This window comes from Opisthocomus hoazin, chromosome 3, assembly GCF_030867145.1.
Source record: "Opisthocomus hoazin isolate bOpiHoa1 chromosome 3, bOpiHoa1.hap1, whole genome shotgun sequence".
Lineage (NCBI taxonomy): Eukaryota > Metazoa > Chordata > Aves > Opisthocomiformes > Opisthocomidae > Opisthocomus > Opisthocomus hoazin.
Window position 1 is genome coordinate 41,130,474 of NC_134416.1, and position 24,101 is coordinate 41,154,574.

The 24,101-nt window shown below is 51.3% G+C and overlaps 1 protein-coding gene and 1 non-coding gene across 2 annotated transcripts in view; one reads left to right on the forward strand and one right to left on the reverse strand.

Annotated features, from left to right (window-relative positions):
- DNAJC5B (DnaJ heat shock protein family (Hsp40) member C5 beta) overlaps positions 1-24,101 on the reverse strand; it is a 53,978-nt gene that overhangs the window by 3,547 nt on the left and 26,330 nt on the right. The window contains exons 3-4 of the mRNA XM_075415265.1: positions 6,103-6,316; positions 2,162-2,336 (exon numbers count right to left, since the gene is read on the reverse strand). Of these exons, the coding sequence (XP_075271380.1) occupies positions 2,162-2,336; positions 6,103-6,316 (389 nt within the window). The remainder of the gene's footprint in view (positions 1-2,161; positions 2,337-6,102; positions 6,317-24,101) is intronic.
- On the forward strand, positions 23,154-23,242 carry TRNAY-GUA (transfer RNA tyrosine (anticodon GUA)). Its single transcript is given in 2 exon segments — positions 23,154-23,190; positions 23,207-23,242. It is a non-coding gene; the product is annotated as a tRNA-Tyr (tRNA).

A 24,101-nucleotide genomic window follows, 5' to 3' on the forward strand; every position in this document is an offset into this window, starting at 1 on the left:
GATGCTCACGTTATCCTCTGTCATGAAGTTTTTACTTTTATTCCTGATATGATGCTCTCTTTTAATCTAATTTTAAAACACAGATAATTCTGCTCTACTGAGGCAAGCTGGTTTTGATCGGTAGGAAAATGCAGCAAGACTGAAGAGAAGGGTAGGGAAGGCACAAATATCTAGTTTTCTTCAGGCCCCACTTGTGTACTAAATATTGTCTTTAAAATACTTAAAACACATAATTCTGCCTACTGTTAATTTTTCAGACTGGTACTTTGCTAAACATTTAAAATTATTTTTAAAAATTGATATCTCATTGAGACTTGGTGGGAGTAAAGGGATGGGAAGGTGGGCTAAAATTACTGAATACCACTAAATACCACCTGTGCTGGAAGAAGGGAGAATTTTTTTTTCTGCCACTGGGGAATTTTGTGCTGGATTTTGAGAGAGAGAAAAATACCTGCCAAATTACAAAAAAGGCAGAATTAACAAGTTCTTATCCTTAAAGTTCCATCTTCATATTTCATACTTGGCTTTGGTGCCATAGACCCATACATATGAAGACCCATTTTAGATTTGCACCTTTCAGGTACCTAATGTCATAGACTATACAACATTTATTTCAAATAAGGCATTGTGGTTATAAAGTTTTCACTGATAGCTTTTGTGCTTTTCACTAATAGTCTTTGTTGCCTTTGCGGAGACTGATTAACTATGATCAGTTTTTAGGCTGACTGTATTTACCTTGATATGCCTCTAGGCAAAACCAATTTAAAAACACGACCATATGTTGGCATATCAGTTATATAAATAGCATTTCTTTCAACTACTACAAGTGTTTTGTTACATATTTATGGAAGGGTGAATTTGTGTGAAAAGTTGGAGGGGGGGAAATTCTTCTTGCTAAGGGAATGTGACATTTGCAATCTGGCAGTGCTAATTTAAGCACAATGAATGTAAGAATATAACAGCGTAAGACCTTCATAACAATGGAAGAGAAAGAGAGTGAGCTGACTGCTTAGGTCCTTCCTCATAAAAAGGCATAATCCTAATTGTAGTTCATATAAATTTGCAACTGAAAAACGGCCTAGGTCTTCCCCTGAAAGCTTGGCCTCTTATTGCTGGAGTGAGGATCATCGCCTCTCAGCCTGTCCTGCAAGTGTCCAAATCTAAGCAGCTGGAGATATTTCTGCTTCCCCTGAAGGTGAAGGCAAAACTCTGCCCCACTTCAGCAGGCTAGGACAGAGCCCTTTGTTCGAAATATGTAACCCACCCTAGTGCCAAATTAGGAAACCACCACCATCACCCTTTGCTATAGCCAAAACCTGAGCGTGCAGCTGGGGGATGCAGCAAAGCTGAGAAAAGAGGGTGACATGCTGTGCAGAGGGTCTCTCTGCCCTGGCCCATCTTCCTGACTGAGCACTCTTGCTCCATTCTTCAAGGCAGCATTAGCACTTGGCCTGCCCCACCATGAAGCACGGCAGGGAGTTAAATGGGCCGGGAACTGCACACATTTTTCAGAGGATTAGCTTTCACCTGGATCACTTCCAAGATCTGGCTCCCGGTAAGGCAGCACAATTGCTACTGCCAGCGCAGAAGAGAGCGAGCAGCTTGGGGGCTGGATGGGAGAGGGGCAGGACCATGGCAGCTTCCAAGAAAACTCTCTTAGGTTACTGCACAACCTCACCATTGGAAACTTTGCATCTTTTCTTGAAGCCTTTTCTTGAACGGGTACAGTTGGCCCATCACAGTCAGTGATAAATTTTACAGAAATAAAACCTGAGTGATGGCTTATTCAGGCAGATCAGATGTGGCAAGCACCAGTTCAGGCAAAGCCTAATCTATAAGTACAGGATCTAAGATATGAAGCAACGTGGGCATTGGGGCTACAGGATGAATGTTGTCTCTTAAGATCAGCTCAGGGACTTCTAATGTTTAAGTGTCTCGTAAGAGATACAGGAGATATTTATTTGTTAGTGCCGTAAGTTTAGTTTTTCATAAACCCACAACTTGGGAAGTTCATCAGGTCATGGTGTTAGCTGGAGTGAATTGGCATGTCTCCACTGGTGTCTGGAAGCAGCCTCAGCACCGTGAGCAGAACATCTGGCCTACAGGCTTTAAAGCTTGTTTTGAACAGCTTTGCCACACAGTAAGACCCTATAATACACACCTCTTTCCATGTCATTCTTAATTTGCTCTTCCAGATCTTCTGGAGACACACAAAACTCCTGCTCTTCCCCTTCGGGTGCTTTGGACTTGCACTTCCCACAGCAGCAGTTGAAGCAGCAGCAGAGGCAGCAGCAGAGGTAGCAGCCCGTCAGCAGGCCACAGACTGCAAACAGGCCCTGGGTGAAACACAGCAGGAGGAAAACCCCATGAGCAACGACCTTCCTGAGACTCGTGGCAGCTTCTGATAGCTGAAGGCAGATCGTCGAAGGAACTCAGGTTCCCAAGTGCTTGGCACTCAGAGGAGTCCAGCTGCTGGGCAAGTGCCTGAACAAGGGCCAGATCTCCCCAAGTCCTCCTCACCCACTGACACCTACTTGCCACTCAGGACCACGTCCACAAGCAAGACACCAACCAACAGGCCCCCACACGCTCAACTTCTGAAAGTCTGTCTCCAGCTCATGGCCCTCAGAAAAAACTTCCAGGTGGTTTGCAAAACTCCACCCACCCTAAAATGACTCATTTCCATCTTAAAAATGACTCATTTGCCCAAGATCATTTTTGCAAACACTTATTTACTGGCAGGTTCCTGTCAATAACAAAGCCGAGAGAAAAAGCAGCAAAGACCCAGATGCATCCCACATAACTTTAGGCGCTGAACTGAGGCACCCACATGTGGACTGTGGCCCCCGTGGGCTCCCCACGTAGTCAGTGGTAAGCTGAAAGCCCTTCCCGAGGGTGATTCAGCCCTGGGAGGACTGGCATTGCCTGTTGAGGTTGTCTCTTTCTCTCCCCATTAGCCTGTGCAGGAGCACACAGGTGACAGCTGCTGAATTAAAATCCTCAGGCTGTGGTTCTTGGTCTGGTGACTCAGGCGGCAAGAAGTTCCCACCCGCATCGCCCTCTGCTCACTCCTGTCCCTGTGGCACGAAGCGTGGAGGCTCCAGCAGAGCCAGCACAGCTGCCTGGGGCCGAGACCAGGGATCTCAGCCGGATTCAACAGCCAGAAAACTCCAAAGGAAGAAAAGCTCTGTAAATTAGAGTAACTCAGTAACAGTAAAGGAAAGCCAGTGACGATCCTGAAAGGGGAATCAAGGCTGGTATGTGGAATGTGTATGTAAAGCCAGCACAGTTTTGCAGTAACCGGCTATGTATAAGTTAACTTGAAGGTACCGCCAGGCTTTAGTGTTATAGTTATACAGTCTGCCCTTTACTAACTATTTGTTACCTTTTAAGAAAACGTGCCACTGAGGCAGAAAGCAAGCACAACATCAGGATATTGTCAAGCTTTGACAATGAAGTCATGTAAATAACACTCAGTTATGTATCCATGTCTTAGGCAATGTTAGTGGGGGCTGACTGGAGCATCTTTGAAGGTCGTAGGACTATTTACATGCCTAATATTAATATAGGGATGTATCAAGAGTGAACAAGGTGGTTTTAAATGAAAAGAAGGACTCTGACATTTTCTTTTAAAATTTTTTCCTTCCAATGGACACCCAAAACTGTTCTAAATGCCGTAACCCCTAAAGTGAGTTATTGGACTGTTTATCATTTATGCCATAATGGAGAACAAATCACCACAACGGACAGAACAAAAAAAGTACAGAATAAAAGTGTATAGAGAGAAAAAAATACTTAATTCATCCACGATATCATAACATTCCAATATTTCTTGTGCTTATGTGATCATAGTTGGTAAATCAAGAATCAGTTTGTTGATGTGATCAATGAATTGTCTTCATGGTAGAGGGAGAATTGCTTTTTGATAAGACAGTTAAACGAACAATGCCTATGCTTGCCAGTCGAGAAGCAGTTAAAGTTCCCATTACCCATGGCACTATGTTCCCAGTTTAATATGCCTGCTAAGAAGGCTGGTACTCTGAAAAAAAAGTAATTTTCACTTTGCATTTCTCCTTTCTTTTGAGTTTCCTTACTCCTAATGATACACCTCCTCACAACTGTCAGATTTTCTGAGTATGAGTGTGATAGGGAAGAAGATTTATCAGGAATGTTCATAGCTGAAGAGATAATGAGCGAAAGCTGTGGTCACTACGGTCTTCTACCAGAATGGAGCAAATTAGGGGTCCAGAGGTCATCTGCAGATGGTGCCTCAGACTCAAATTGTATTATGATGGCCAATATAAAAATCTGAAACTGACCCAGCATTCACGCATGAGTTAAAAAGAGATGAGGAATAGTGAGCTCAGCTTGCAAAAAACACTTGGTGGCCTGGTTATGTTTTGGAGGTGACAAGATTTTGGGTTAGGGGAGGGATATAAAGACCACCTGTGACAATGCTGAAATGAGTCTATATGCATATCTTGGATGTTTTTTTTTCACAGAATTCTTAAAAACCAGGAAGCAGTGATTACTTTTGCTGGGATATTCCACATATCTCGTCTCACATCTGGGATACAGCTTCCTTGCAACAATCCATACATTCCTCCTTTAGCTGTTAGGGACTTGCTAGCTTCCTCTGCACTCTCCAGTGGTCTCCTTATGACTCAAAGCCACAATGGTTATTTCTGTTCCTGATTTTTTAACCACAAAGGATTTTACACTTCATAAAACCTCCATTAAAAATCGGTAAGCAGAAGAGGAAAAAAAAGCTAAAAAACCAGCAAACAGTGAAGAAAACCTTGTTTAGCAAGACTGTTAAAGGAGTCAATACTGCTGGACTCTCAGCTCTAAGGCAGTGTTTGCCAGCACCTGAACTGTGACAAAGAGGCAGAAGGCGAGTGTGGACAGCAAAGAAGAGAGGGAAAGATCCAGCAGCAGAAGACAGCGGCTGTGGTGGGGAGTCCAGCCTGCAGCAGGAGTCAGCTACAGCTTGCTTTCCAAGGGTCCAACTGCACCTTTGCGCATTCATTAGTTTCATTCACTGCTCTGCATCTGAGCAGCCTCCGTCTCGTCCTGACTGAGCAGACAAATTATGGCTTCTCAGACCCACAAACTGCCCAAGCGACTTCCTAGTTTGAAAGGGGACGGCGGGGCAGTGAAGCACTGGCCTGATCTGTGCCATGTTCCACAGTTCTCAGATCAAAGCTGACATGGTGTGACTGCCTCACATTGGGCAGATCATTTTCCTGTGTATTCCAGCAGAGTCCTTGCTTTCTTGTGCTTCTGTTGCTGGAAATACGTGGGGACAGCACGGATTTTGCACATTTGTAATTCTGTTGGTTTGTTACATTTCTGTAACATTTCAATATTTGCTGAAACACTGGAACCTGACATATGCAAACATCAGAGGATACCAGTGACATAGAAGAACACATGAACACAACTCCTTTATGACTAGAACAGCCCATGATGTGATTTTCCTTGAGTGATATGCCAGTTTTTGATGTATCATTCTCTTTCTTTCCTACTCTCTTCCTCCACTGCACCCTTCTCACCTTTTTTTCCACTTCTTTTCTCTCACCCCCTCACTAGGGCACATATATGATACCACAATCACAGAGTGTTATATATTATTATTGCTTACTTATGCTGTGTGCTATATATAGCAAAGAACACAGCTAAACTTGTACTGTAATAACTTATTAACTGGTTGTCACATAAGTGGGACTTCTCATTTTTGAACAATGAGTCATTTTTATTTAGTCATTACTGAAAAGAAAGTCAAAATTAACCTGGAGCACTAGATTCAAATCTAGTAATTAATGTCTGAACATGTTACAAAACATGCACTCTGTTTAACTATTTACCAAGTTAAAAAGAAAACATTCTATATTAACATAATTCTGAGCTGATGTTACATTCTGTCGCTGTCAATTTTCCAGATAATGTTGATGTTTAATTAAGCTTTTAGCAGCATTTTAGATTCACATCCTACTATTTGTTAAGCATGTAGAGAGATCATGTTTTTCAGGGGGTTCCTTGTGTATGTAATTGTCTGTGTGAATTGTAACACTTGATTTTCAACAGAAAATAACAGCTTACCTTTGCCCACCAGCTTGAGAGCATGAAATAGGTGTTAACATTTTCCTCACCAAACTGTTCAGCCACATAGAGCCCTAATGATCCATACTTGTCATATATGTTTCGCTTGGACAGATCAGTCAGTGTCGCATAAGCGTTGTTGATTTCTTTAAATTTTTCTGCAGTCTCTGGATTGTCTGGATTCTTGTCGGGATGATATTTCAGAGCCAGTTTTCTGAAACATGGAAAAAAAAAACACAGAAGGAAAATAAATCATCTGTATGTGTGCATGTATACAGACACTTACAAAACATGACAAAATATTTCAGTTGAGATATAAGCATTCCGAACAGCGTGTCCAGCCTTTTGTCCAGCTCTGATGTATTCACTGGAAGAAAAGGGACACAAAGTGACTGAAAAGTTAAAGTTTTGGTAAAAGAGGTGTTCCTATTACACTGAGCATGAACATTGTGTATTGATACCTAGTCAGCTACCATGTTAAAGGGGACAATGATATACTCTGAAAGCACAGATTGCAGCATGTTAATAAATCACACACATTTGTTGCATTATGATTGCCAACTGATTTGCATCATTTCACAGGTTTCAACAAAGATAAAGATTTTTTAAAGGTTGTTTAAAAACATGATGATCACACTGCTTTTCCCATCAATATTATCTTCTTTATAGCAAAGGAAATGCCGTATTTGACTGCCTATCAATAGTAGCTGTATTAAAATCTTGTAAGCAGTGTCTGTGTTTGCAGAAGCCCAGACAGCGATGATGGAAAACACAGTTAGGAGTTGCAATAGAAAGGAAGCATCTTTCTGAAGCACTGGGTGGAAAAGCATAGTGAGTTGGCCCCAGTTTCAAGTGCCTGTCTTTGGGCCTAATTCCGCATTGCCACACTTCTGAGACAGTTCTTAAAGCAGTGGAGGCTGATTGTCAACTGTTTTGGGCTGTTTAGGCTGGTGGGAAGCCTTTGCTGGGACCGGGCTCAGCACTGCCTTTTTCCCCTGACTGTATGCAGCACTATGGCATCCAAGGACAGGTATAGCTTGAAAGGAACGATGGGGGACTGCTGGCTCATGGACAGGGATGGGGAAGGACAGCGTAGAGAAGAAACGGTTTGCTTCCGACCATTTTGGAGCACTGGCAGTGTGAGTTCACACATACCTGCAAAACAAGCATAGACAGCAGTGTATCTCTTAAAAAAATCTCTCCTCCCTTTGAAGAACTGGCAATAAGATTTTTCCAGGACATTTATTTAATGACTAGTGCTGACCTCTAGTGGCATCAAAAGTGATTTAGTGGTGTTTTAAATTCCGTGGTCCTCACCTCAGTCAAGCTATGTTGCATTTTCTAAACATTCTCTGTTTCAGGAGCTAGCCATGACTATCAAGCCAAAAAATATTATTTGTGGTGTGAAGGCAGTGTGTCCACACTTCACCTAACAAATTCATCCGCAGAGTAGGGTCTTGCTTGACTTTCCACTGAAGTCCCAGAACAGGTCATTCCTCCAGTAAAAATGTAACTGCTCTGCTCCTGACAGCAGTCCCTGCCTTGGAGACATTCTGCCATTATCAAGACTGATATGAGCCTGGGAACAGCCTCTGACAATGACCTCTTCAGTTCTGTACTCTGAACCCAGCTCATCTTCTCGTAGATAATAACTAAATCGTTAAACATGTCTCTAACAGCATGAAGGGGTTCCTGTTCAGTCGTATTTAATATAATGTGCCTGTGACACCTTAAACACAAATTTTCAGTCATATTTAACATGTGGTACCTTAAACATAATAAAAGATGAAATAGGAGAACTGGAAAAACAAGCTAAGTCTTGCACGACTAATGACATTATGTGCCATCCAAGTATTTAAGTAGCTTATGCAATCTATCCTTTTTCTTAACTGAAAATGAATCCCAGCAATTAGAATAAAAAAATGGGAGAGGTAAGACTTTCAAAACCTATATGTGGTTGCAGGCATTGGACAATCAATCTCCAGCCTTTCTTTCTTTTCCCACAGATTCAAAGACATCTTCTGCCCTCTCCATATCCCAAACAATCTCAAAAGAAATTGAATAAAACGTAGTTTCAAAAAGGTGAAAACCATTAGCTGCACACTCACTTTACTTAGTCTTGTTTTAGAATACAAACAGAACTAATTTCAACATAATACTGTTAACATAAGATGAGATATGTTCTTATTTTGATTTGGGGAAAAATATTGTCACTAAAAACAACATTAACAAAACAACTCCTTGCACACTAAGATGACATATAATAATCAGTGATGATTTCGTAACGAGAAGGAGATCTACATACTGGAAGTGCAATACATATGAGTGAGAAAAAGGACACGGTTAGGTCACACCCAAAACACAATAAAAGTAAAGACAAGAACTACGAGATGTAACATGAATTACCAGCTACATAGAAGCTTCCCTGTGTGTCCCTGGAAAAGCGGCATTCCTAGTTATGTGATAATCATGATTTATTATGAGTAGAGAAAAAGGAAGAGGCCAAAAAATGGAGAGAGTGAAATGAACAGAGGAGTTCACTGGCTACTTCCCATACCAAACACAGATTTATGTCCATTCCGATTTTTCAGGTGATGAATGGCCAATTTCTTCACCACCTAGGGACCACTGACATTGCAGTCCTTCACAGCAGCAAGCAATGTGACATGTCTGGGAGAGAAAAGTGATGAGAAACAGAGAAACAGCTACCCCATAAGATGTATAGGGCAGTCAAAGATATGAATTCAGAGAAATACGTTCAGCACCTCTATCAGTGGGAGGCTTAGGATGACAGGTGAGACCAGGATAGACTCTGCTGCAGGGTTGGACCTGATGAAGGTACATCCGGGTGCAGGACGGAACATTTTGGAAGCAGGAAAGTATATTGTATATGGTGAGATGTGGCTGGATCTGGAGTATGAAGGGTATCAGACACAGCCATGCCATAAATTAAATAATTCAGCTGAGAGAGCAGAGGAATGAAAGCACACTTGCACGGACAAAGATCAAATAAAGCAACCTCAGAACAAGGACACCAGGAGGTTTGGGAGCATGCATATATGCCCTGTGAAAAGAGGCCAGTGAGGTTCTAGGACTCCACTGCGGTGTCGCAGGACTCCTGTCACTCCTCAAGCTCAGGAGTGCATATGGCGATGTCCAGCTAAAGACAACCTTGATGCAGATTCTGAAGTGAAGATGGATATTCAGGCTTGAGCACGGTGTTGTGAGGTAGGAGGTGAGGTTGTTTGAAGGAGGGTGCTGGAACAGAGGCATCAGGCTGCACTGCGCTGTGGCTGGGAAAGCGTTGGATAAGTGTGTGATGGGCAAGCAAGTGTTGAAGGCTCCATGATTCCTTCGATAGCTCAGCTGGTAGAGTGGAGGACTGTAGGCTCCCTTGCACGGCCATCCTTAGGTCGCTGGTTCAACTCTGGCTCGAAGGAGTGCCCTTTTGGCGCTTGGCCAGACCCTGCGGCACCTCTGCCTTTTGGCACGGCACGGGCTGCTCCCCTTCAAGGGCTGCCCAGCCTTGAGCTCTTGCCAGAGGCGGGGAAGATGACCAGCCGAGGTTGTCTGGGATGAAGCCTGGGCAGGGGACAGTGGTCCTGAGCAGTGGTGCCGTCAGGGGTCACCTCCATCAGGAAAGCAAGTGGGTGGGCGGCGGGGTGAGAGCACGAGGCCGCTGGGAGGCCCAGGCTCTGGGTGTAGGGCAGTCTGGGTCAGGGCTGGGTGCCTGGCGGGGGAGAGGACCTCAGGCAGGGGCCGTGGGCTGGGGAATTAGCTCAAGTGGTAGAGCGCTCGCTTAGCATGTGAGAGGCAGCGGGATCGATGCCCACATTCTCCAACGCTTCTCATTGCCCTCGCTGGGGAAACGCAGCCCTTTGCCAGAGGGCCGTGTCCTCTGGGGGCGGTGGGGAGATCACAGTGTGCCCAGGCTTTCAAGAGGAGGACAACATCCAGGGCTGCACCAAGGGCACTAGGAGCAGTTTAAGAGGGGAACTGCTTTCCTCGCCCTTTGCTTGACAGTTGTCAAATGTCGTCTCCAGTACCGTGTTCAACTCTGAGCTGCACCGTAGAGGAAAGACATGAATGAAATGAAGCAACCTCAGTGGAGGGCCACCAAGAAGCTCAGGCAATGGAGGGATTTCTCTGTGATGATTGTCTGAAGACACCAGGCACGTTCATCCTGGAGAAAGGGAGGATCAGAGGGCTTACGCATGACGTGATTACGCATTCCTTCCATGTTGGAGGAGTAGTCTGCGCAGTAGGGGAAAGGCTACCGTTTGTGTGGTGGTTGCCCAGAGCGCAGAAGCCATCACAGTGAAACTGAATCAAGGGACATTGCATCAGGATATGGGTAAGCTGTTTTTGGCCCTGAGGACAGTCCATCTGTAGAAGATGACATCCGAGGAGCTTGTGGAGCCTTTCTGTTGGTTGTTTTTCAAGATTTTCCGGGGTAAAGGGTTGAGCACGGTGTTGTGAGGTTGGAGGTGAGGTTGTTTGAAGGAGGGTGCTGGAACAGAGGCATCAGGCTGCACTGCGCTGTGGCTGGGAAAGCGTTGGATAAGTGTGTGATGGGCAAGCAAGTGTTGAAGGCTCCATGATTCCTTCGATAGCTCAGCTGGTAGAGCGGAGGACTGTAGGCTCCCTTGCACGGCCATCCTTAGGTCGCTGGTTCAACTCCGGCTCGAAGGAGTGCCCTTTTGGCGCTTGGCCAGACCCTGCGGCACCTCTGCCTTTTGGCGCGGCACGGGCTGCTCCCCTTCAAGGGCTGCCCAGCCTTGAGTTCTTGCCGGAGGCGGGGAAGATGACCAGCTGAGGTTGTCCGGGGTGAAGCCTGGGCAGGGGACAGTGGTCCTGAGCAGTGGTGCCGTCAGGGGTCACCTCCACCAGGAAAGCGAGTGGGTGGGCGGCGGGGTGAGAGCACGAGGCCGCTGGGAGGCCCAGGCTCTGGGTGTAGGGCAGTCTGGGTCAGGGCTGGGTGCCTGGCGGGGGACAGGACCTCAGGCAGGGGCCGTGGGCTGGGGAATTAGCTCAAGTGGTAGAGCGCTCGCTTAGCATGTGAGAGGCAGCGGGATCGATGCCCGCATTCTCCAACGCTTTTCATTGCCCTCGCTGGGGAAACGCAGCCCTTTGCCAGAGGGCCGTGTCCTCTGGGGGCGGTGGGGAGATCACGGTGTGCCCAGGCTTTCAAGAGGAGGACAACATCCAGGGCTGCACCAAGGGCACTAGGAGCAGTTTAAGAGGGGAACTGATTTCCTCGCCCTTTGCTTGACAGTTGTCAAATGTCGTCTCCAGTACCGTGTTCACCTTTGAGCTGCACCGTAGAGGAAAGACATGAATGAAATGAAGCAACCTCAGTGGAGGGCCACCAAGAAGCTCAGGCAATGGAGGGATTTCTCTGTGATGATTGTCTGAAGACACCAGGCACGTTCATCCTGGAGAAAGGGAGGATCAGAGGGCTTTGCTTGACAGTCGTCAAATATCGTCTCCAGTACCGTGTTCACCTTTGAGCTGCACCGTAGAGGAAAGACATGAATGAAATGAAGCAACCTCAGTGGAGGGCCACCAAGAAGCTCAGGCAATGGAGGGATTTGTCTGTGATGATTGTCTGAAGACACCAGGCACGTTCATCCTGGAGAAAGGGAGGATCAGAGGGCTTACGCATGACGTGATTACGCATTCCTTCCATGTTGGAGGAGTAGTCTGCACAGTAGGGGAAAGGCTACCTTTTGTGTGGTGGTTGCCCAGAGCGCAGAAGCCATAACAGTGAAACTGAATCAAGGGACATTGCATCAGGATATGGGTAAGCTGTTTTTGGCCCTGAGGACAGTCCATCTGTAGAAGATGACATCCGAGGAGCTTGTGGAGCCTTTCTGTTGGTTGTTTTTCAAGATTTTCCGGGGTAAAGGGTTGAGCACGGTGTTGTGAGGTTGGAGGTGAGGTTGTTTGAAGGAGGGTGCTGGAACAGAGGCATCAGGCTGCACTGCGCTGCGGTTGGGAAAGCGTTGGATAAGTGTGTGATGGGCAAGCAAGTGTTGAAGGCTCCATGATTCCTTCGATAGCTCAGCTGGTAGAGCGGAGGACTGTAGGCTCCCTTGCACGGCCATCCTTAGGTCGCTGGTTCAACTCCGGCTCGAAGGAGTGCCCTTTTGGCGCTTGGCCAGACCCTGCGGCACCTCTGCCTTTTGGCGCGGCACGGGCTGCTCCCCCTCAAGGGCTGCCCAGCCTTGAGTTCTTGCCAGAGGCGGGGAAGATGACCAGCCGAGGTTGTCCGGGATGAAGCCTGGGCAGGGGACAGTGGTCCTGAGCAGTGGTGCCGTCAGGGGTCACCTCCATCAGGAAAGCGAGTGGGTGGGCGGTGGGTGAGAGCACGACGCCTCTGGGAGGCCCAGGCTCTGGGTGTAGGGCAGTCTGGGTCAGGGCTGGGTGCCTGGCGGGGGAGAGGACCTCAGGCAGGGGCCGTGGGCTGGGGAATTAGCTCAAGTGGTAGAGCGCTCGCTTAGCATGTGAGAGGCAGCGGGATCGATGCCCGCATTCTCCAATGCTTTTCATTGCCCTTGCTGGGGAAACGCGGCCCTTTGCCGGGGGCCCCTGTCCACTGGGGGCGGTGGGGAGATCACGGTGTGCCCAGGCTTTCAAGAGGAGGACAACATCCAGGGCTGCACCAAGGGCACTAGGAGCAGTTTAAGAGGGGAACTGATTTTCTCGCCCTTTGCTTGACAGTCGTCAAATGTCGTCTCCAGTACCGTGTTCATCTTTGAGCTGCACCGTAGAGGAAAGACATGAATGAAATGAAGCAACCTCAGTGGAGGGCCACCAAGAAGCTCAGGCAATGGAGGGATTTGTCTGTGATGATTGTCTGAAGACACCAGGCACGTTCATCCTGGAGAAAGGGAGGATCAGAGGGCTTACGCATGACGTGATTACGCATTCCTTCCATGTTGGAGGAGTAGTCTGCGCAGTAGGGGAAAGGCTACCTTTTGTGTGGTGGTTGCCCAGAGCGCAGAAGCCATCACAGTGAAACTGAATCAAGGGACATTGCATCAGGATATGGGTAAGCTGTTTTTGGCCCTGAGGACAGTCCATCTGTAGAAGATGACATCCGAGGAGCTTGTGGAGCCTTTCTGTTGGTTGTTTTTCAAGATTTTCTGGGGTAAAGGGTTGAGCACGGTGTTGTGAGGTTGGAGGTGAGGTTGTTTGAAGGAGGGTGCTGGAACAGAGGCATCAGGCTGCACTGCGCTGCGGTTGGGAAAGCGTTGGATAAGTGTGTGATGGGCAAGCAAGTGTTGAAGGCCCCATGATTCCTTCGATAGCTCAGCTGGTAGAGCGGAGGACTGTAGGCTCCCTTGCACGGCCATCCTTAGGTCGCTGGTTCAACTCCGGCTCGAAGGAGTGCCCTTTTGGCGCTTGGCCAGACCCTGCGGCACCTCTGCCTTTTGGCGCGGCACGGGCTGCTCCCCCTCAAGGGCTGCCCAGACTTGAGCTCTTGCCAGAGGCGGGGAAGATGACCAGCCGAGGTTGTCCGGGATGAAGCCTGGGCAGGGGACAGTGGTCCTGAGCAGTGGTGCCGTCAGGGGTCACCTCCATCAGGAAAGCGAGTGGGTGGGCGGCGGGGTGAGAGCACGAGGCCGCTGGGAGGCCCAGGCTCTGGGTGTAGGGCAGTCTGGGTCAGGGCTGGGTGCCTGGCGGGGGAGAGGACCTCAGGCAGGGGCTGTGGGCTGGGGAATTAGCTCAAGTGGTAGAGCGCTCGCTTAGCATGTGAGAGGCAGCGGGATCGATGCCCGCATTCTCCAATGCTTTTCATTGCCCTTGCTGGGGAAACGCGGCCCTTTGCCGGGGGCCCCTGTCCTCTGGGGGCGGTGGGGAGATCACGGTGTGCCCAGGCTTTCAAGAGGAGGACAACATCCAGGGCTGCACCAAGGGCACTAGGAGCAGTTTAAGAGGGGAACTGATTTCCTCGCCCTTTGCTTGACAGTTGTCAAATGTCGTCTCCAGTACCGTGTTCATCTTTGAGCTGCACCGTAGAGGAAAGACATGAATGAAATGAAGCAACCTCAGTGGAGGGCCACCAAGAAGCTCAGGCAATGGAGGGATTTGTCTGTGATGATTGTCTAAAGACACCAGGCACGTTCATCCTGGAGAAAGAGAGGATCAGAGGGCTTTGCTTGACAGTCGTCAAATGTCGTCTCCAGTACCGTGTTCACCTTTGAGCTGCACCGTAGAGGAAAGACATGAATGAAATGAAGCAACCTCAGTGGAGGGCCACCAAGAAGCTCAGGCAATGGAGGGATTTCTCTGTGATGATTGTCTGAAGACACCAGGCACGTTCATCCTGGAGAAAGGGAGGATCAGAGGGCTTACGCATGACGTGATTACGCATTCCTTCCATGTTGGAGGAGTAGTCTGCGCAGTAGGGGAAAGGCTACCGTTTGTGTGGTGGTTGCCCAGAGCGCAGAAGCCATCACAGTGAAACTGAATCAAGGGACATTGCATCAGGATATGGGTAAGCTGTTTTTGGCCCTGAGGACAGTCCATCTGTAGAAGATGACATCCGAGGAGCTTGTGGAGCCTTTCTGTTGGTTGTTTTTCAAGATTTTCCGGGGTAAAGGGTTGAGCACGGTGTTGTGAGGTTGGAGGTGAGGTTGTTTGAAGGAGGGTGCTGGAACAGAGGCATCAGGCTGCACTGCGCTGTGGCTGGGAAAGCGTTGGATAAGTGTGTGATGGGCAAGCAAGTGTTGAAGGCTCCATGATTCCTTCGATAGCTCAGCTGGTAGAGCGGAGGACTGTAGGCTCCCTTGCACGGCCATCCTTAGGTCGCTGGTTCAACTCCGGCTCGAAGGAGTGCCCTTTTGGCGCTTGGCCAGACCCTGCGGCACCTCTGCCTTTTGGCGCGGCACGGGCTGCTCCCCTTCAAGGGCTGCCCAGCCTTGAGTTCTTGCCGGAGGCGGGGAAGATGACCAGCTGAGGTTGTCCGGGGTGAAGCCTGGGCAGGGGACAGTGGTCCTGAGCAGTGGTGCCGTCAGGGGTCACCTCCACCAGGAAAGCGAGTGGGTGGGCGGCGGGGTGAGAGCACGAGGCCGCTGGGAGGCCCAGGCTCTGGGTGTAGGGCAGTCTGGGTCAGGGCTGGGTGCCTGGCGGGGGAGAGGACCTCAGGCAGGGGCCGTGGGCTGGGGAATTAGCTCAAGTGGTAGAGCGCTCGCTTAGCATGTGAGAGGCAGCGGGATCGATGCCCGCATTCTCCAACGCTTTTCATTGCCCTCGCTGGGGAAACGCAGCCCTTTGCCAGAGGGCCGTGTCCTCTGGGGGCGGTGGGGAGATCACGGTGTGCCCAGGCTTTCAAGAGGAGGACAACATCCAGGGCTGCACCAAGGGCACTAGGAGCAGTTTAAGAGGGGAACTGATTTCCTCGCCCTTTGCTTGACAGTTGTCAAATGTCGTCTCCAGTACCGTGTTCACCTTTGAGCTGCACCGTAGAGGAAAGACATGAATGAAATGAAGCAACCTCAGTGGAGGGCCACCAAGAAGCTCAGGCAATGGAGGGATTTCTCTGTGATGATTGTCTGAAGACACCAGGCACGTTCATCCTGGAGAAAGGGAGGATCAGAGGGCTTTGCTTGACAGTCGTCAAATATCGTCTCCAGTACCGTGTTCATCTTTGAGCTGCACCGTAGAGGAAAGACATGAATGAAATGAAGCAACCTCAGTGGAGGGCCACCAAGAAGCTCAGGCAATGGAGGGATTTGTCTGTGATGATTGTCTGAAGACACCAGGCACGTTCATCCTGGAGAAAGGGAGGATCAGAGGGCTTACGCATGACGTGATTACGCATTCCTTCCATGTTGGAGGAGTAGTCTGCACAGTAGGGGAAAGGCTACCTTTTGTGTGGTGGTTGCCCAGAGCGCAGAAGCCATCACAGTGAAACTGAATCAAGGGACATTGCATCAGGATATGGGTAAGCTGTTTTTGGCCCTGAGGACAGTCCATCTGTAGAAGATGACATCCGAGGAGCTTGTGGAGCCTTTCTGTTGGTTGTTTTTCAAGATTTTCCGGGGTAAAGGGTTGAGCACGGTGTTGTGAGGTTGGAGGTGAGGTTGTTTGAAGGAGGGTGCTGGAACAGAGGCATCAGGCTGCACTGCGCTGCGGTTGGGAAAGCGTTGGATAAGTGTGTGATGGGCAAGCAAGTGTTGAAGGCTCCATGATTCCTTCGATAGCTCAGCTGGTAGAGCGGAGGACTGTAGGCTCCCTTGCACGGCCATCCTTAGGTCGCTGGTTCAACTCCGGCTCGAAGGAGTGCCCTTTTGGCGCTTGGCCAGACCCTGCGGCACCTCTGCCTTTTGGCGCGGCACGGGCTGCTCCCCCTCAAGGGCTGCCCAGCCTTGAGTTCTTGCCAGAGGCGGGGAAGATGACCAGCCGAGGTTGTCCGGGATGAAGCCTGGGCAGGGGACAGTGGTCCTGAGCAGTGGTGCCGTCAGGGGTCACCTCCATCAGGAAAGCGAGTGGGTGGGCGGTGGGTGAGAGCACGACGCCTCTGGGAGGCCCAGGCTCTGGGTGTAGGGCAGTCTGGGTCAGGGCTGGGTGCCTGGCGGGGGAGAGGACCTCAGGCAGGGGCCGTGGGCTGGGGAATTAGCTCAAGTGGTAGAGCGCTCGCTTAGCATGTGAGAGGCAGCGGGATCGATGCCCGCATTCTCCAATGCTTTTCATTGCCCTTGCTGGGGAAACGCGGCCCTTTGCCGGGGGCCCCTGTCCACTGGGGGCGGTGGGGAGATCACGGTGTGCCCAGGCTTTCAAGAGGAGGACAACATCCAGGGCTGCACCAAGGGCACTAGGAGCAGTTTAAGAGGGGAACTGATTTTCTCGCCCTTTGCTTGACAGTCGTCAAATGTCGTCTCCAGTACCGTGTTCATCTTTGAGCTGCACCGTAGAGGAAAGACATGAATGAAATGAAGCAACCTCAGTGGAGGGCCACCAAGAAGCTCAGGCAATGGAGGGATTTGTCTGTGATGATTGTCTGAAGACACCAGGCACGTTCATCCTGGAGAAAGGGAGGATCAGAGGGCTTACGCATGACGTGATTACGCATTCCTTCCATGTTGGAGGAGTAGTCTGCGCAGTAGGGGAAAGGCTACCTTTTGTGTGGTGGTTGCCCAGAGCGCAGAAGCCATCACAGTGAAACTGAATCAAGGGACATTGCATCAGGATATGGGTAAGCTGTTTTTGGCCCTGAGGACAGTCCATCTGTAGAAGATGACATCCGAGGAGCTTGTGGAGCCTTTCTGTTGGTTGTTTTTCAAGATTTTCTGGGGTAAAGGGTTGAGCACGGTGTTGTGAGGTTGGAGGTGAGGTTGTTTGAAGGAGGGTGCTGGAACAGAGGCATCAGGCTGCACTGCGCTGCGGTTGGGAAAGCGTTGGATAAGTGTGTGATGGGCAAGCAAGTGTTGAAGGCCCCATGATTCCTTCGATAGCTCAGCTGGTAGAGCGGAGGACTGTAGGCTCCCTTGCACGGCCATCCTTAGGTCGCTGGTTCAACTCCGGCTCGAAGGAGTGCCCTTTTGGCGCTTGGCCAGACCCTGCGGCACCTCTGCCTTTTGGCGCGGCACGGGCTGCTCCCCCTCAAGGGCTGCCCAGACTTGAGCTCTTGCCAGAGGCGGGGAAGATGACCAGCCGAGGTTGTCCGGGATGAAGCCTGGGCAGGGGACAGTGGTCCTGAGCAGTGGTGCCGTCAGGGGTCACCTCCATCAGGAAAGCGAGTGGGTGGGCGGCGGGGTGAGAGCACGAGGCCGCTGGGAGGCCCAGGCTCTGGGTGTAGGGCAGTCTGGGTCAGGGCTGGGTGCCTGGCGGGGGAGAGGACCTCAGGCAGGGGCTGTGGGCTGGGGAATTAGCTCAAGTGGTAGAGCGCTCGCTTAGCATGTGAGAGGCAGCGGGATCGATGCCCGCATTCTCCAATGCTTTTCATTGCCCTTGCTGGGGAAACGCGGCCCTTTGCCGGGGGCCCCTGTCCTCTGGGGGCGGTGGGGAGATCACGGTGTGCCCAGGCTTTCAAGAGGAGGACAACATCCAGGGCTGCACCTAGGGCACTAGGAGCAGTTTAAGAGGGGAACTGATTTCCTCGCCCTTTGCTTGACAGTCGTCAAATGTCGTCTCCAGTACCGTGTTCATCTTTGAGCTGCACCGTAGAGGAAAGACATGAATGAAATGAAGCAACCTCAGTGGAGGGCCACCAAGAAGCTCAGGCAATGGAGGGATTTGTCTGTGATGATTGTCTAAAGACACCAGGCACGTTCATCCTGGAGAAAGAGAGGATCAGAGGGCTTTGCTTGACAGTCGTCAAATGTCGTCTCCAGTACCGTGTTCACCTTTGAGCTGCACCGTAGAGGAAAGACATGAATGAAATGAAGCAACCTCAGTGGAGGGCCACCAAGAAGCTCAGGCAATGGAGGGATTTGTCTGTGATGATTGTCTGAAGACACCAGGCACGTTCATCCTGGAGAAAGGGAGGATCAGAGGGCTTACGCATGACGTGATTACGCATTCCTTCCATGTTGGAGGAGTAGTCTGCGCAGTAGGGGAAAGGCTACCGTTTGTGTGGTGGTTGCCCAGAGCGCAGAAGCCATCACAGTGAAACTGAATCAAGGGACATTGCATCAGGATATGGGTAAGCTGTTTTTGGCCCTGAGGACAGTCCATCTGTAGAAGATGACATCCGAGGAGCTTGTGGAGCCTTTCTGTTGGTTGTTTTTCAAGATTTTCCGGGGTAAAGGGTTGAGCACGGTGTTGTGAGGTTGGAGGTGAGGTTGTTTGAAGGAGGGTGCTGGAACAGAGGCATCAGGCTGCACTGCGCTGTGGCTGGGAAAGCGTTGGATAAGTGTGTGATGGGCAAGCAAGTGTTGAAGGCTCCATGATTCCTTCGATAGCTCAGCTGGTAGAGCGGAGGACTGTAGGCTCCCTTGCACGGCCATCCTTAGGTCGCTGGTTCAACTCCGGCTCGAAGGAGTGCCCTTTTGGCGCTTGGCCAGACCCTGCGGCACCTCTGCCTTTTGGCGCGGCACGGGCTGCTCCCCTTCAAGGGCTGCCCAGCCTTGAGTTCTTGCCGGAGGCGGGGAAGATGACCAGCCGAGGTTGTCCGGGGTGAAGCCTGGGCAGGGGACAGTGGTCCTGAGCAGTGGTGCCGTCAGGGGTCACCTCCACCAGGAAAGCGAGTGGGTGGGCGGCGGGGTGAGAGCACGAGGCCGCTGGGAGGCCCAGGCTCTGGGTGTAGGGCAGTCTGGGTCAGGGCTGGGTGCCTGGCGGGGGACAGGACCTCAGGCAGGGGCCGTGGGCTGGGGAATTAGCTCAAGTGGTAGAGCGCTCGCTTAGCATGTGAGAGGCAGCGGGATCGATGCCCGCATTCTCCAATGCTTTTCATTGCCCTTGCTGGGGAAACGCGGCCCTTTGCCGGGGGCCCCTGTCCTCTGGGGGCGGTGGGGAGATCACGGTGTGCCCAGGCTTTCAAGAGGAGGACAACATCCAGGGCTGCACCAAGGGCACTAGGAGCAGTTAAAGAGGGGAACTGATTTTCTCGCCCTTTGCTTGACAGTCGTCAAATGTCGTCTCCAGTACCGTGTTCACCTTTGAGCTGCACCGTAGAGGAAAGACATGAATGAAATGAAGCAACCTCAGTGGAGGGCCACCAAGAAGCTCAGGCAATGGAGGGATTTCTCTGTGATGATTGTCTGAAGACACCAGGCACGTTCATCCTGGAGAAAGGGAGGATCAGAGGGCTTACGCATGACGTGATTACGCATTCCTTCCATGTTGGAGGAGTAGTCTGCGCAGTAGGGGAAAGGCTACCTTTTGTGTGGTGGTTGCCCAGAGCGCAGAAACCATCACAGTGAAACTGAATCAAGGGACATTGCATCAGGATATGGGTAAGCTGTTTTTGGCCCTGAGGACAGTCCATCTGTAGAAGATGACATCCGAGGAGCTTGTGGAGCCTTTCTGTTGGTTGTTTTTCAAGATTTTCCGGGGTAAAGGGTTGAGCACGGTGTTGTGAGGTTGGAGGTGAGGTTGTTTGAAGGAGGGTGCTGGAACAGAGGCATCAGGCTGCACTGCGCTGCGGTTGGGAAAGTGTTGGATAAGTGTGTGATGGGCAAGCAAGTGTTGAAGGCCCCATGATTCCTTCAATAGCTCAGCTGGTAGAGCGGAGGACTGTAGGCTCCCTTGCACGGCCATCCTTAGGTCGCTGGTTCAACTCCGGCTCGAAGGAGTGCCCTTTTGGCGCTTGGCCAGACCCTGCGGCACCTCTGCCTTTTGGCGCGGCACGGGCTGCTCCCCCTCAAGGGCTGCCCAGACTTGAGCTCTTGCCAGAGGCGGGGAAGATGACCAGCCGAGGTTGTCCGGGATGAAGCCTGGGCAGGGGACAGTGGTCCTGAGCAGTGGTGCCGTCAGGGGTCACCTCCATCAGGAAAGCGAGTGGGTGGGCGGCGGGGTGAGAGCACGAGGCCGCTGGGAGGCCCAGGCTCTGGGTGTAGGGCAGTCTGGGTCAGGGCTGGGTGCCTGGCGGGGGAGAGGACCTCAGGCAGGGGCCGTGGGCTGGGGAATTAGCTCAAGTGGTAGAGCGCTCGCTTAGCATGTGAGAGGCAGCGGGATCGATGCCCGCATTCTCCAATGCTTTTCATTGCCCTTGCTGGGGAAACGCGGCCCTTTGCCGGGGGCCCCTGTCCTCTGGGGGCGGTGGGGAGATCACGGTGTGCCCAGGCTTTCAAGAGGAGGACAACATCCAGGGCTGCACCAAGGGCACTAGGAGCAGTTTAAGAGGGGAACTGATTTCCTCGCCCTTTGCTTGACAGTCGTCAAATGTCGTCTCCAGTACCGTGTTCATCTTTGAGCTGCACCGTAGAGGAAAGACATGAATGAAATGAAGCAACCTCAGTGGAGGGCCACCAAGAAGCTCAGGCAATGGAGGGATTTGTCTGTGATGATTGTCTAAAGACACCAGGCACGTTCATCCTGGAGAAAGAGAGGATCAGAGGGCTTTGCTTGACAGTCGTCAAATGTCGTCTCCAGTACCGTGTTCACCTTTGAGCTGCACCGTAGAGGAAAGACATGAATGAAATGAAGCAACCTCAGTGGAGGGCCACCAAGAAGCTCAGGCAATGGAGGGATTTCTCTGTGATGATTGTCTGAAGACACCAGGCACGTTCATCCTGGAGAAAGGGAGGATCAGAGGGCTTACGCATGACGTGATTACGCATTCCTTCCATGTTGGAGGAGTAGTCTGCGCAGTAGGGGAAAGGCTACCGTTTGTGTGGTGGTTGCCCAGAGCGCAGAAGCCATCACAGTGAAACTGAATCAAGGGACATTGCATCAGGATATGGGTAAGCTGTTTTTGGCCCTGAGGACAGTCCATCTGTAGAAGATGACATCCGAGGAGCTTGTGGAGCCTTTCTGTTGGTTGTTTTTCAAGATTTTCCGGGGTAAAGGGTTGAGCACGGTGTTGTGAGGTTGGAGGTGAGGTTGTTTGAAGGAGGGTGCTGGAACAGAGGCATCAGGCTGCACTGCGCTGTGGCTGGGAAAGCGTTGGATAAGTGTGTGATGGGCAAGCAAGTGTTGAAGGCTCCATGATTCCTTCGATAGCTCAGCTGGTAGAGCGGAGGACTGTAGGCTCCCTTGCACGGCCATCCTTAGGTCGCTGGTTCAACTCCGGCTCGAAGGAGTGCCCTTTTGGCGCTTGGCCAGACCCTGCGGCACCTCTGCCTTTTGGCGCGGCACGGGCTGCTCCCCTTCAAGGGCTGCCCAGCCTTGAGTTCTTGCCGGAGGCGGGGAAGATGACCAGCCGAGGTTGTCCGGGGTGAAGCCTGGGCAGGGGACAGTGGTCCTGAGCAGTGGTGCCGTCAGGGGTCACCTCCACCAGGAAAGCGAGTGGGTGGGCGGCGGGGTGAGAGCACGAGGCCGCTGGGAGGCCCAGGCTCTGGGTGTAGGGCAGTCTGGGTCAGGGCTGGGTGCCTGGCGGGGGACAGGACCTCAGGCAGGGGCCGTGGGCTGGGGAATTAGCTCAAGTGGTAGAGCGCTCGCTTAGCATGTGAGAGGCAGCGGGATCGATGCCCGCATTCTCCAATGCTTTTCATTGCCCTTGCTGGGGAAACGCGGCCCTTTGCCGGGGGCCCCTGTCCTCTGGGGGCGGTGGGGAGATCACGGTGTGCCCAGGCTTTCAAGAGGAGGACAACATCCAGGGCTGCACCAAGGGCACTAGGAGCAGTTAAAGAGGGGAACTGATTTTCTCGCCCTTTGCTTGACAGTCGTCAAATGTCGTCTCCAGTACCGTGTTCACCTTTGAGCTGCACCGTAGAGGAAAGACATGAATGAAATGAAGCAACCTCAGTGGAGGGCCACCAAGAAGCTCAGGCAATGGAGGGATTTCTCTGTGATGATTGTCTGAAGACACCAGGCACGTTCATCCTGGAGAAAGGGAGGATCAGAGGGCTTTGCTTGACAGTCGTCAAATGTCGTCTCCAGTACCGTGTTCACCTTTGAGCTGCACCGTAGAGGAAAGACATGAATGAAATGAAGCAACCTCAGTGGAGGGCCACCAAGAAGCTCAGGCAATGGAGGGATTTCTCTGTGATGATTGTCTGAAGACACCAGGCACGTTCATCCTGGAGAAAGGGAGGATCAGAGGGCTTACGCATGACGTGATTACGCATTCCTTCCATGTTGGAGGAGTAGTCTGCACAGTAGGGGAAAGGCTACCTTTTGTGTGGTGGTTGCCCAGAGCGCAGAAGCCATCACAGTGAAACTGAATCAAGGGACATTGCATCAGGATATGGGTAAGCTGTTTTTGGCCCTGAGGACAGTCCATCTGTAGAAGATGACATCCGAGGAGCTTGTGGAGCCTTTCTGTTGGTTGTTTTTCAAGATTTTCCGGGGTAAAGGGTTGAGCACGGTGTTGTGAGGTTGGAGGTGAGGTTGTTTGAAGGAGGGTGCTGGAACAGAGGCATCAGGCTGCACTGCGCTGCGGTTGGGAAAGCGTTGGATAAGTGTGTGATGGGCAAGCAAGTGTTGAAGGCTCCATGATTCCTTCGATAGCTCAGCTGGTAGAGCGGAGGACTGTAGGCTCCCTTGCACGGCCATCCTTAGGTCGCTGGTTCAACTCCGGCTCGAAGGAGTGCCCTTTTGGCGCTTGGCCAGACCCTGCGGCACCTCTGCCTTTTGGCGCGGCACGGGCTGCTCCCCCTCAAGGGCTGCCCAGCCTTGAGCTCTTGCCAGAGGCGGGGAAGATGACCAGCCGAGGTTGTCCGGGATGAAGCCTGGGCAGGGGACAGTGGTCCTGAGCAGTGGTGCCGTCAGGGGTCACCTCCATCAGGAAAGCGAGTGGGTGGGCGGCGGGGTGAGAGCACGAGGCCGCTGGGAGGCCCAGGCTCTGGGTGTAGGGCAGTCTGGGTCAGGGCTGGGTGCCTGGCGGGGGAGAGGATCTCAGGCAGGGGCCGTGGGCTGGGGAATTAGCTCAAGTGGTAGAGCGCTCGCTTAGCATGTGAGAGGCAGCGGGATCGATGCCCGCATTCTCCAATGCTTTTCATTGCCCTTGCTGGGGAAACGCGGCCCTTTGCCGGGGGCCCCTGTCCTCTGGGGGCGGTGGGGAGATCACGGTGTGCCCAGGCTTTCAAGAGGAGGACAACATCCAGGGCTGCACCAAGGGCACTAGGAGCAGTTTAAGAGGGGAACTGATTTCCTCGCCCTTTGCTTGACAGTCGTCAAATGTCGTCTCCAGTACCGTGTTCATCTTTGAGCTGCACCGTAGAGGAAAGACATGAATGAAATGAAGCAACCTCAGTGGAGGGCCACCAAGAAGCTCAGGCAATGGAGGGATTTGTCTGTGATGATTGTCTAAAGACACCAGGCACGTTCATCCTGGAGAAAGAGAGGATCAGAGGGCTTTGCTTGACAGTCGTCAAATGTCGTCTCCAGTACCGTGTTCACCTTTGAGCTGCACCGTAGAGGAAAGACATGAATGAAATGAAGCAACC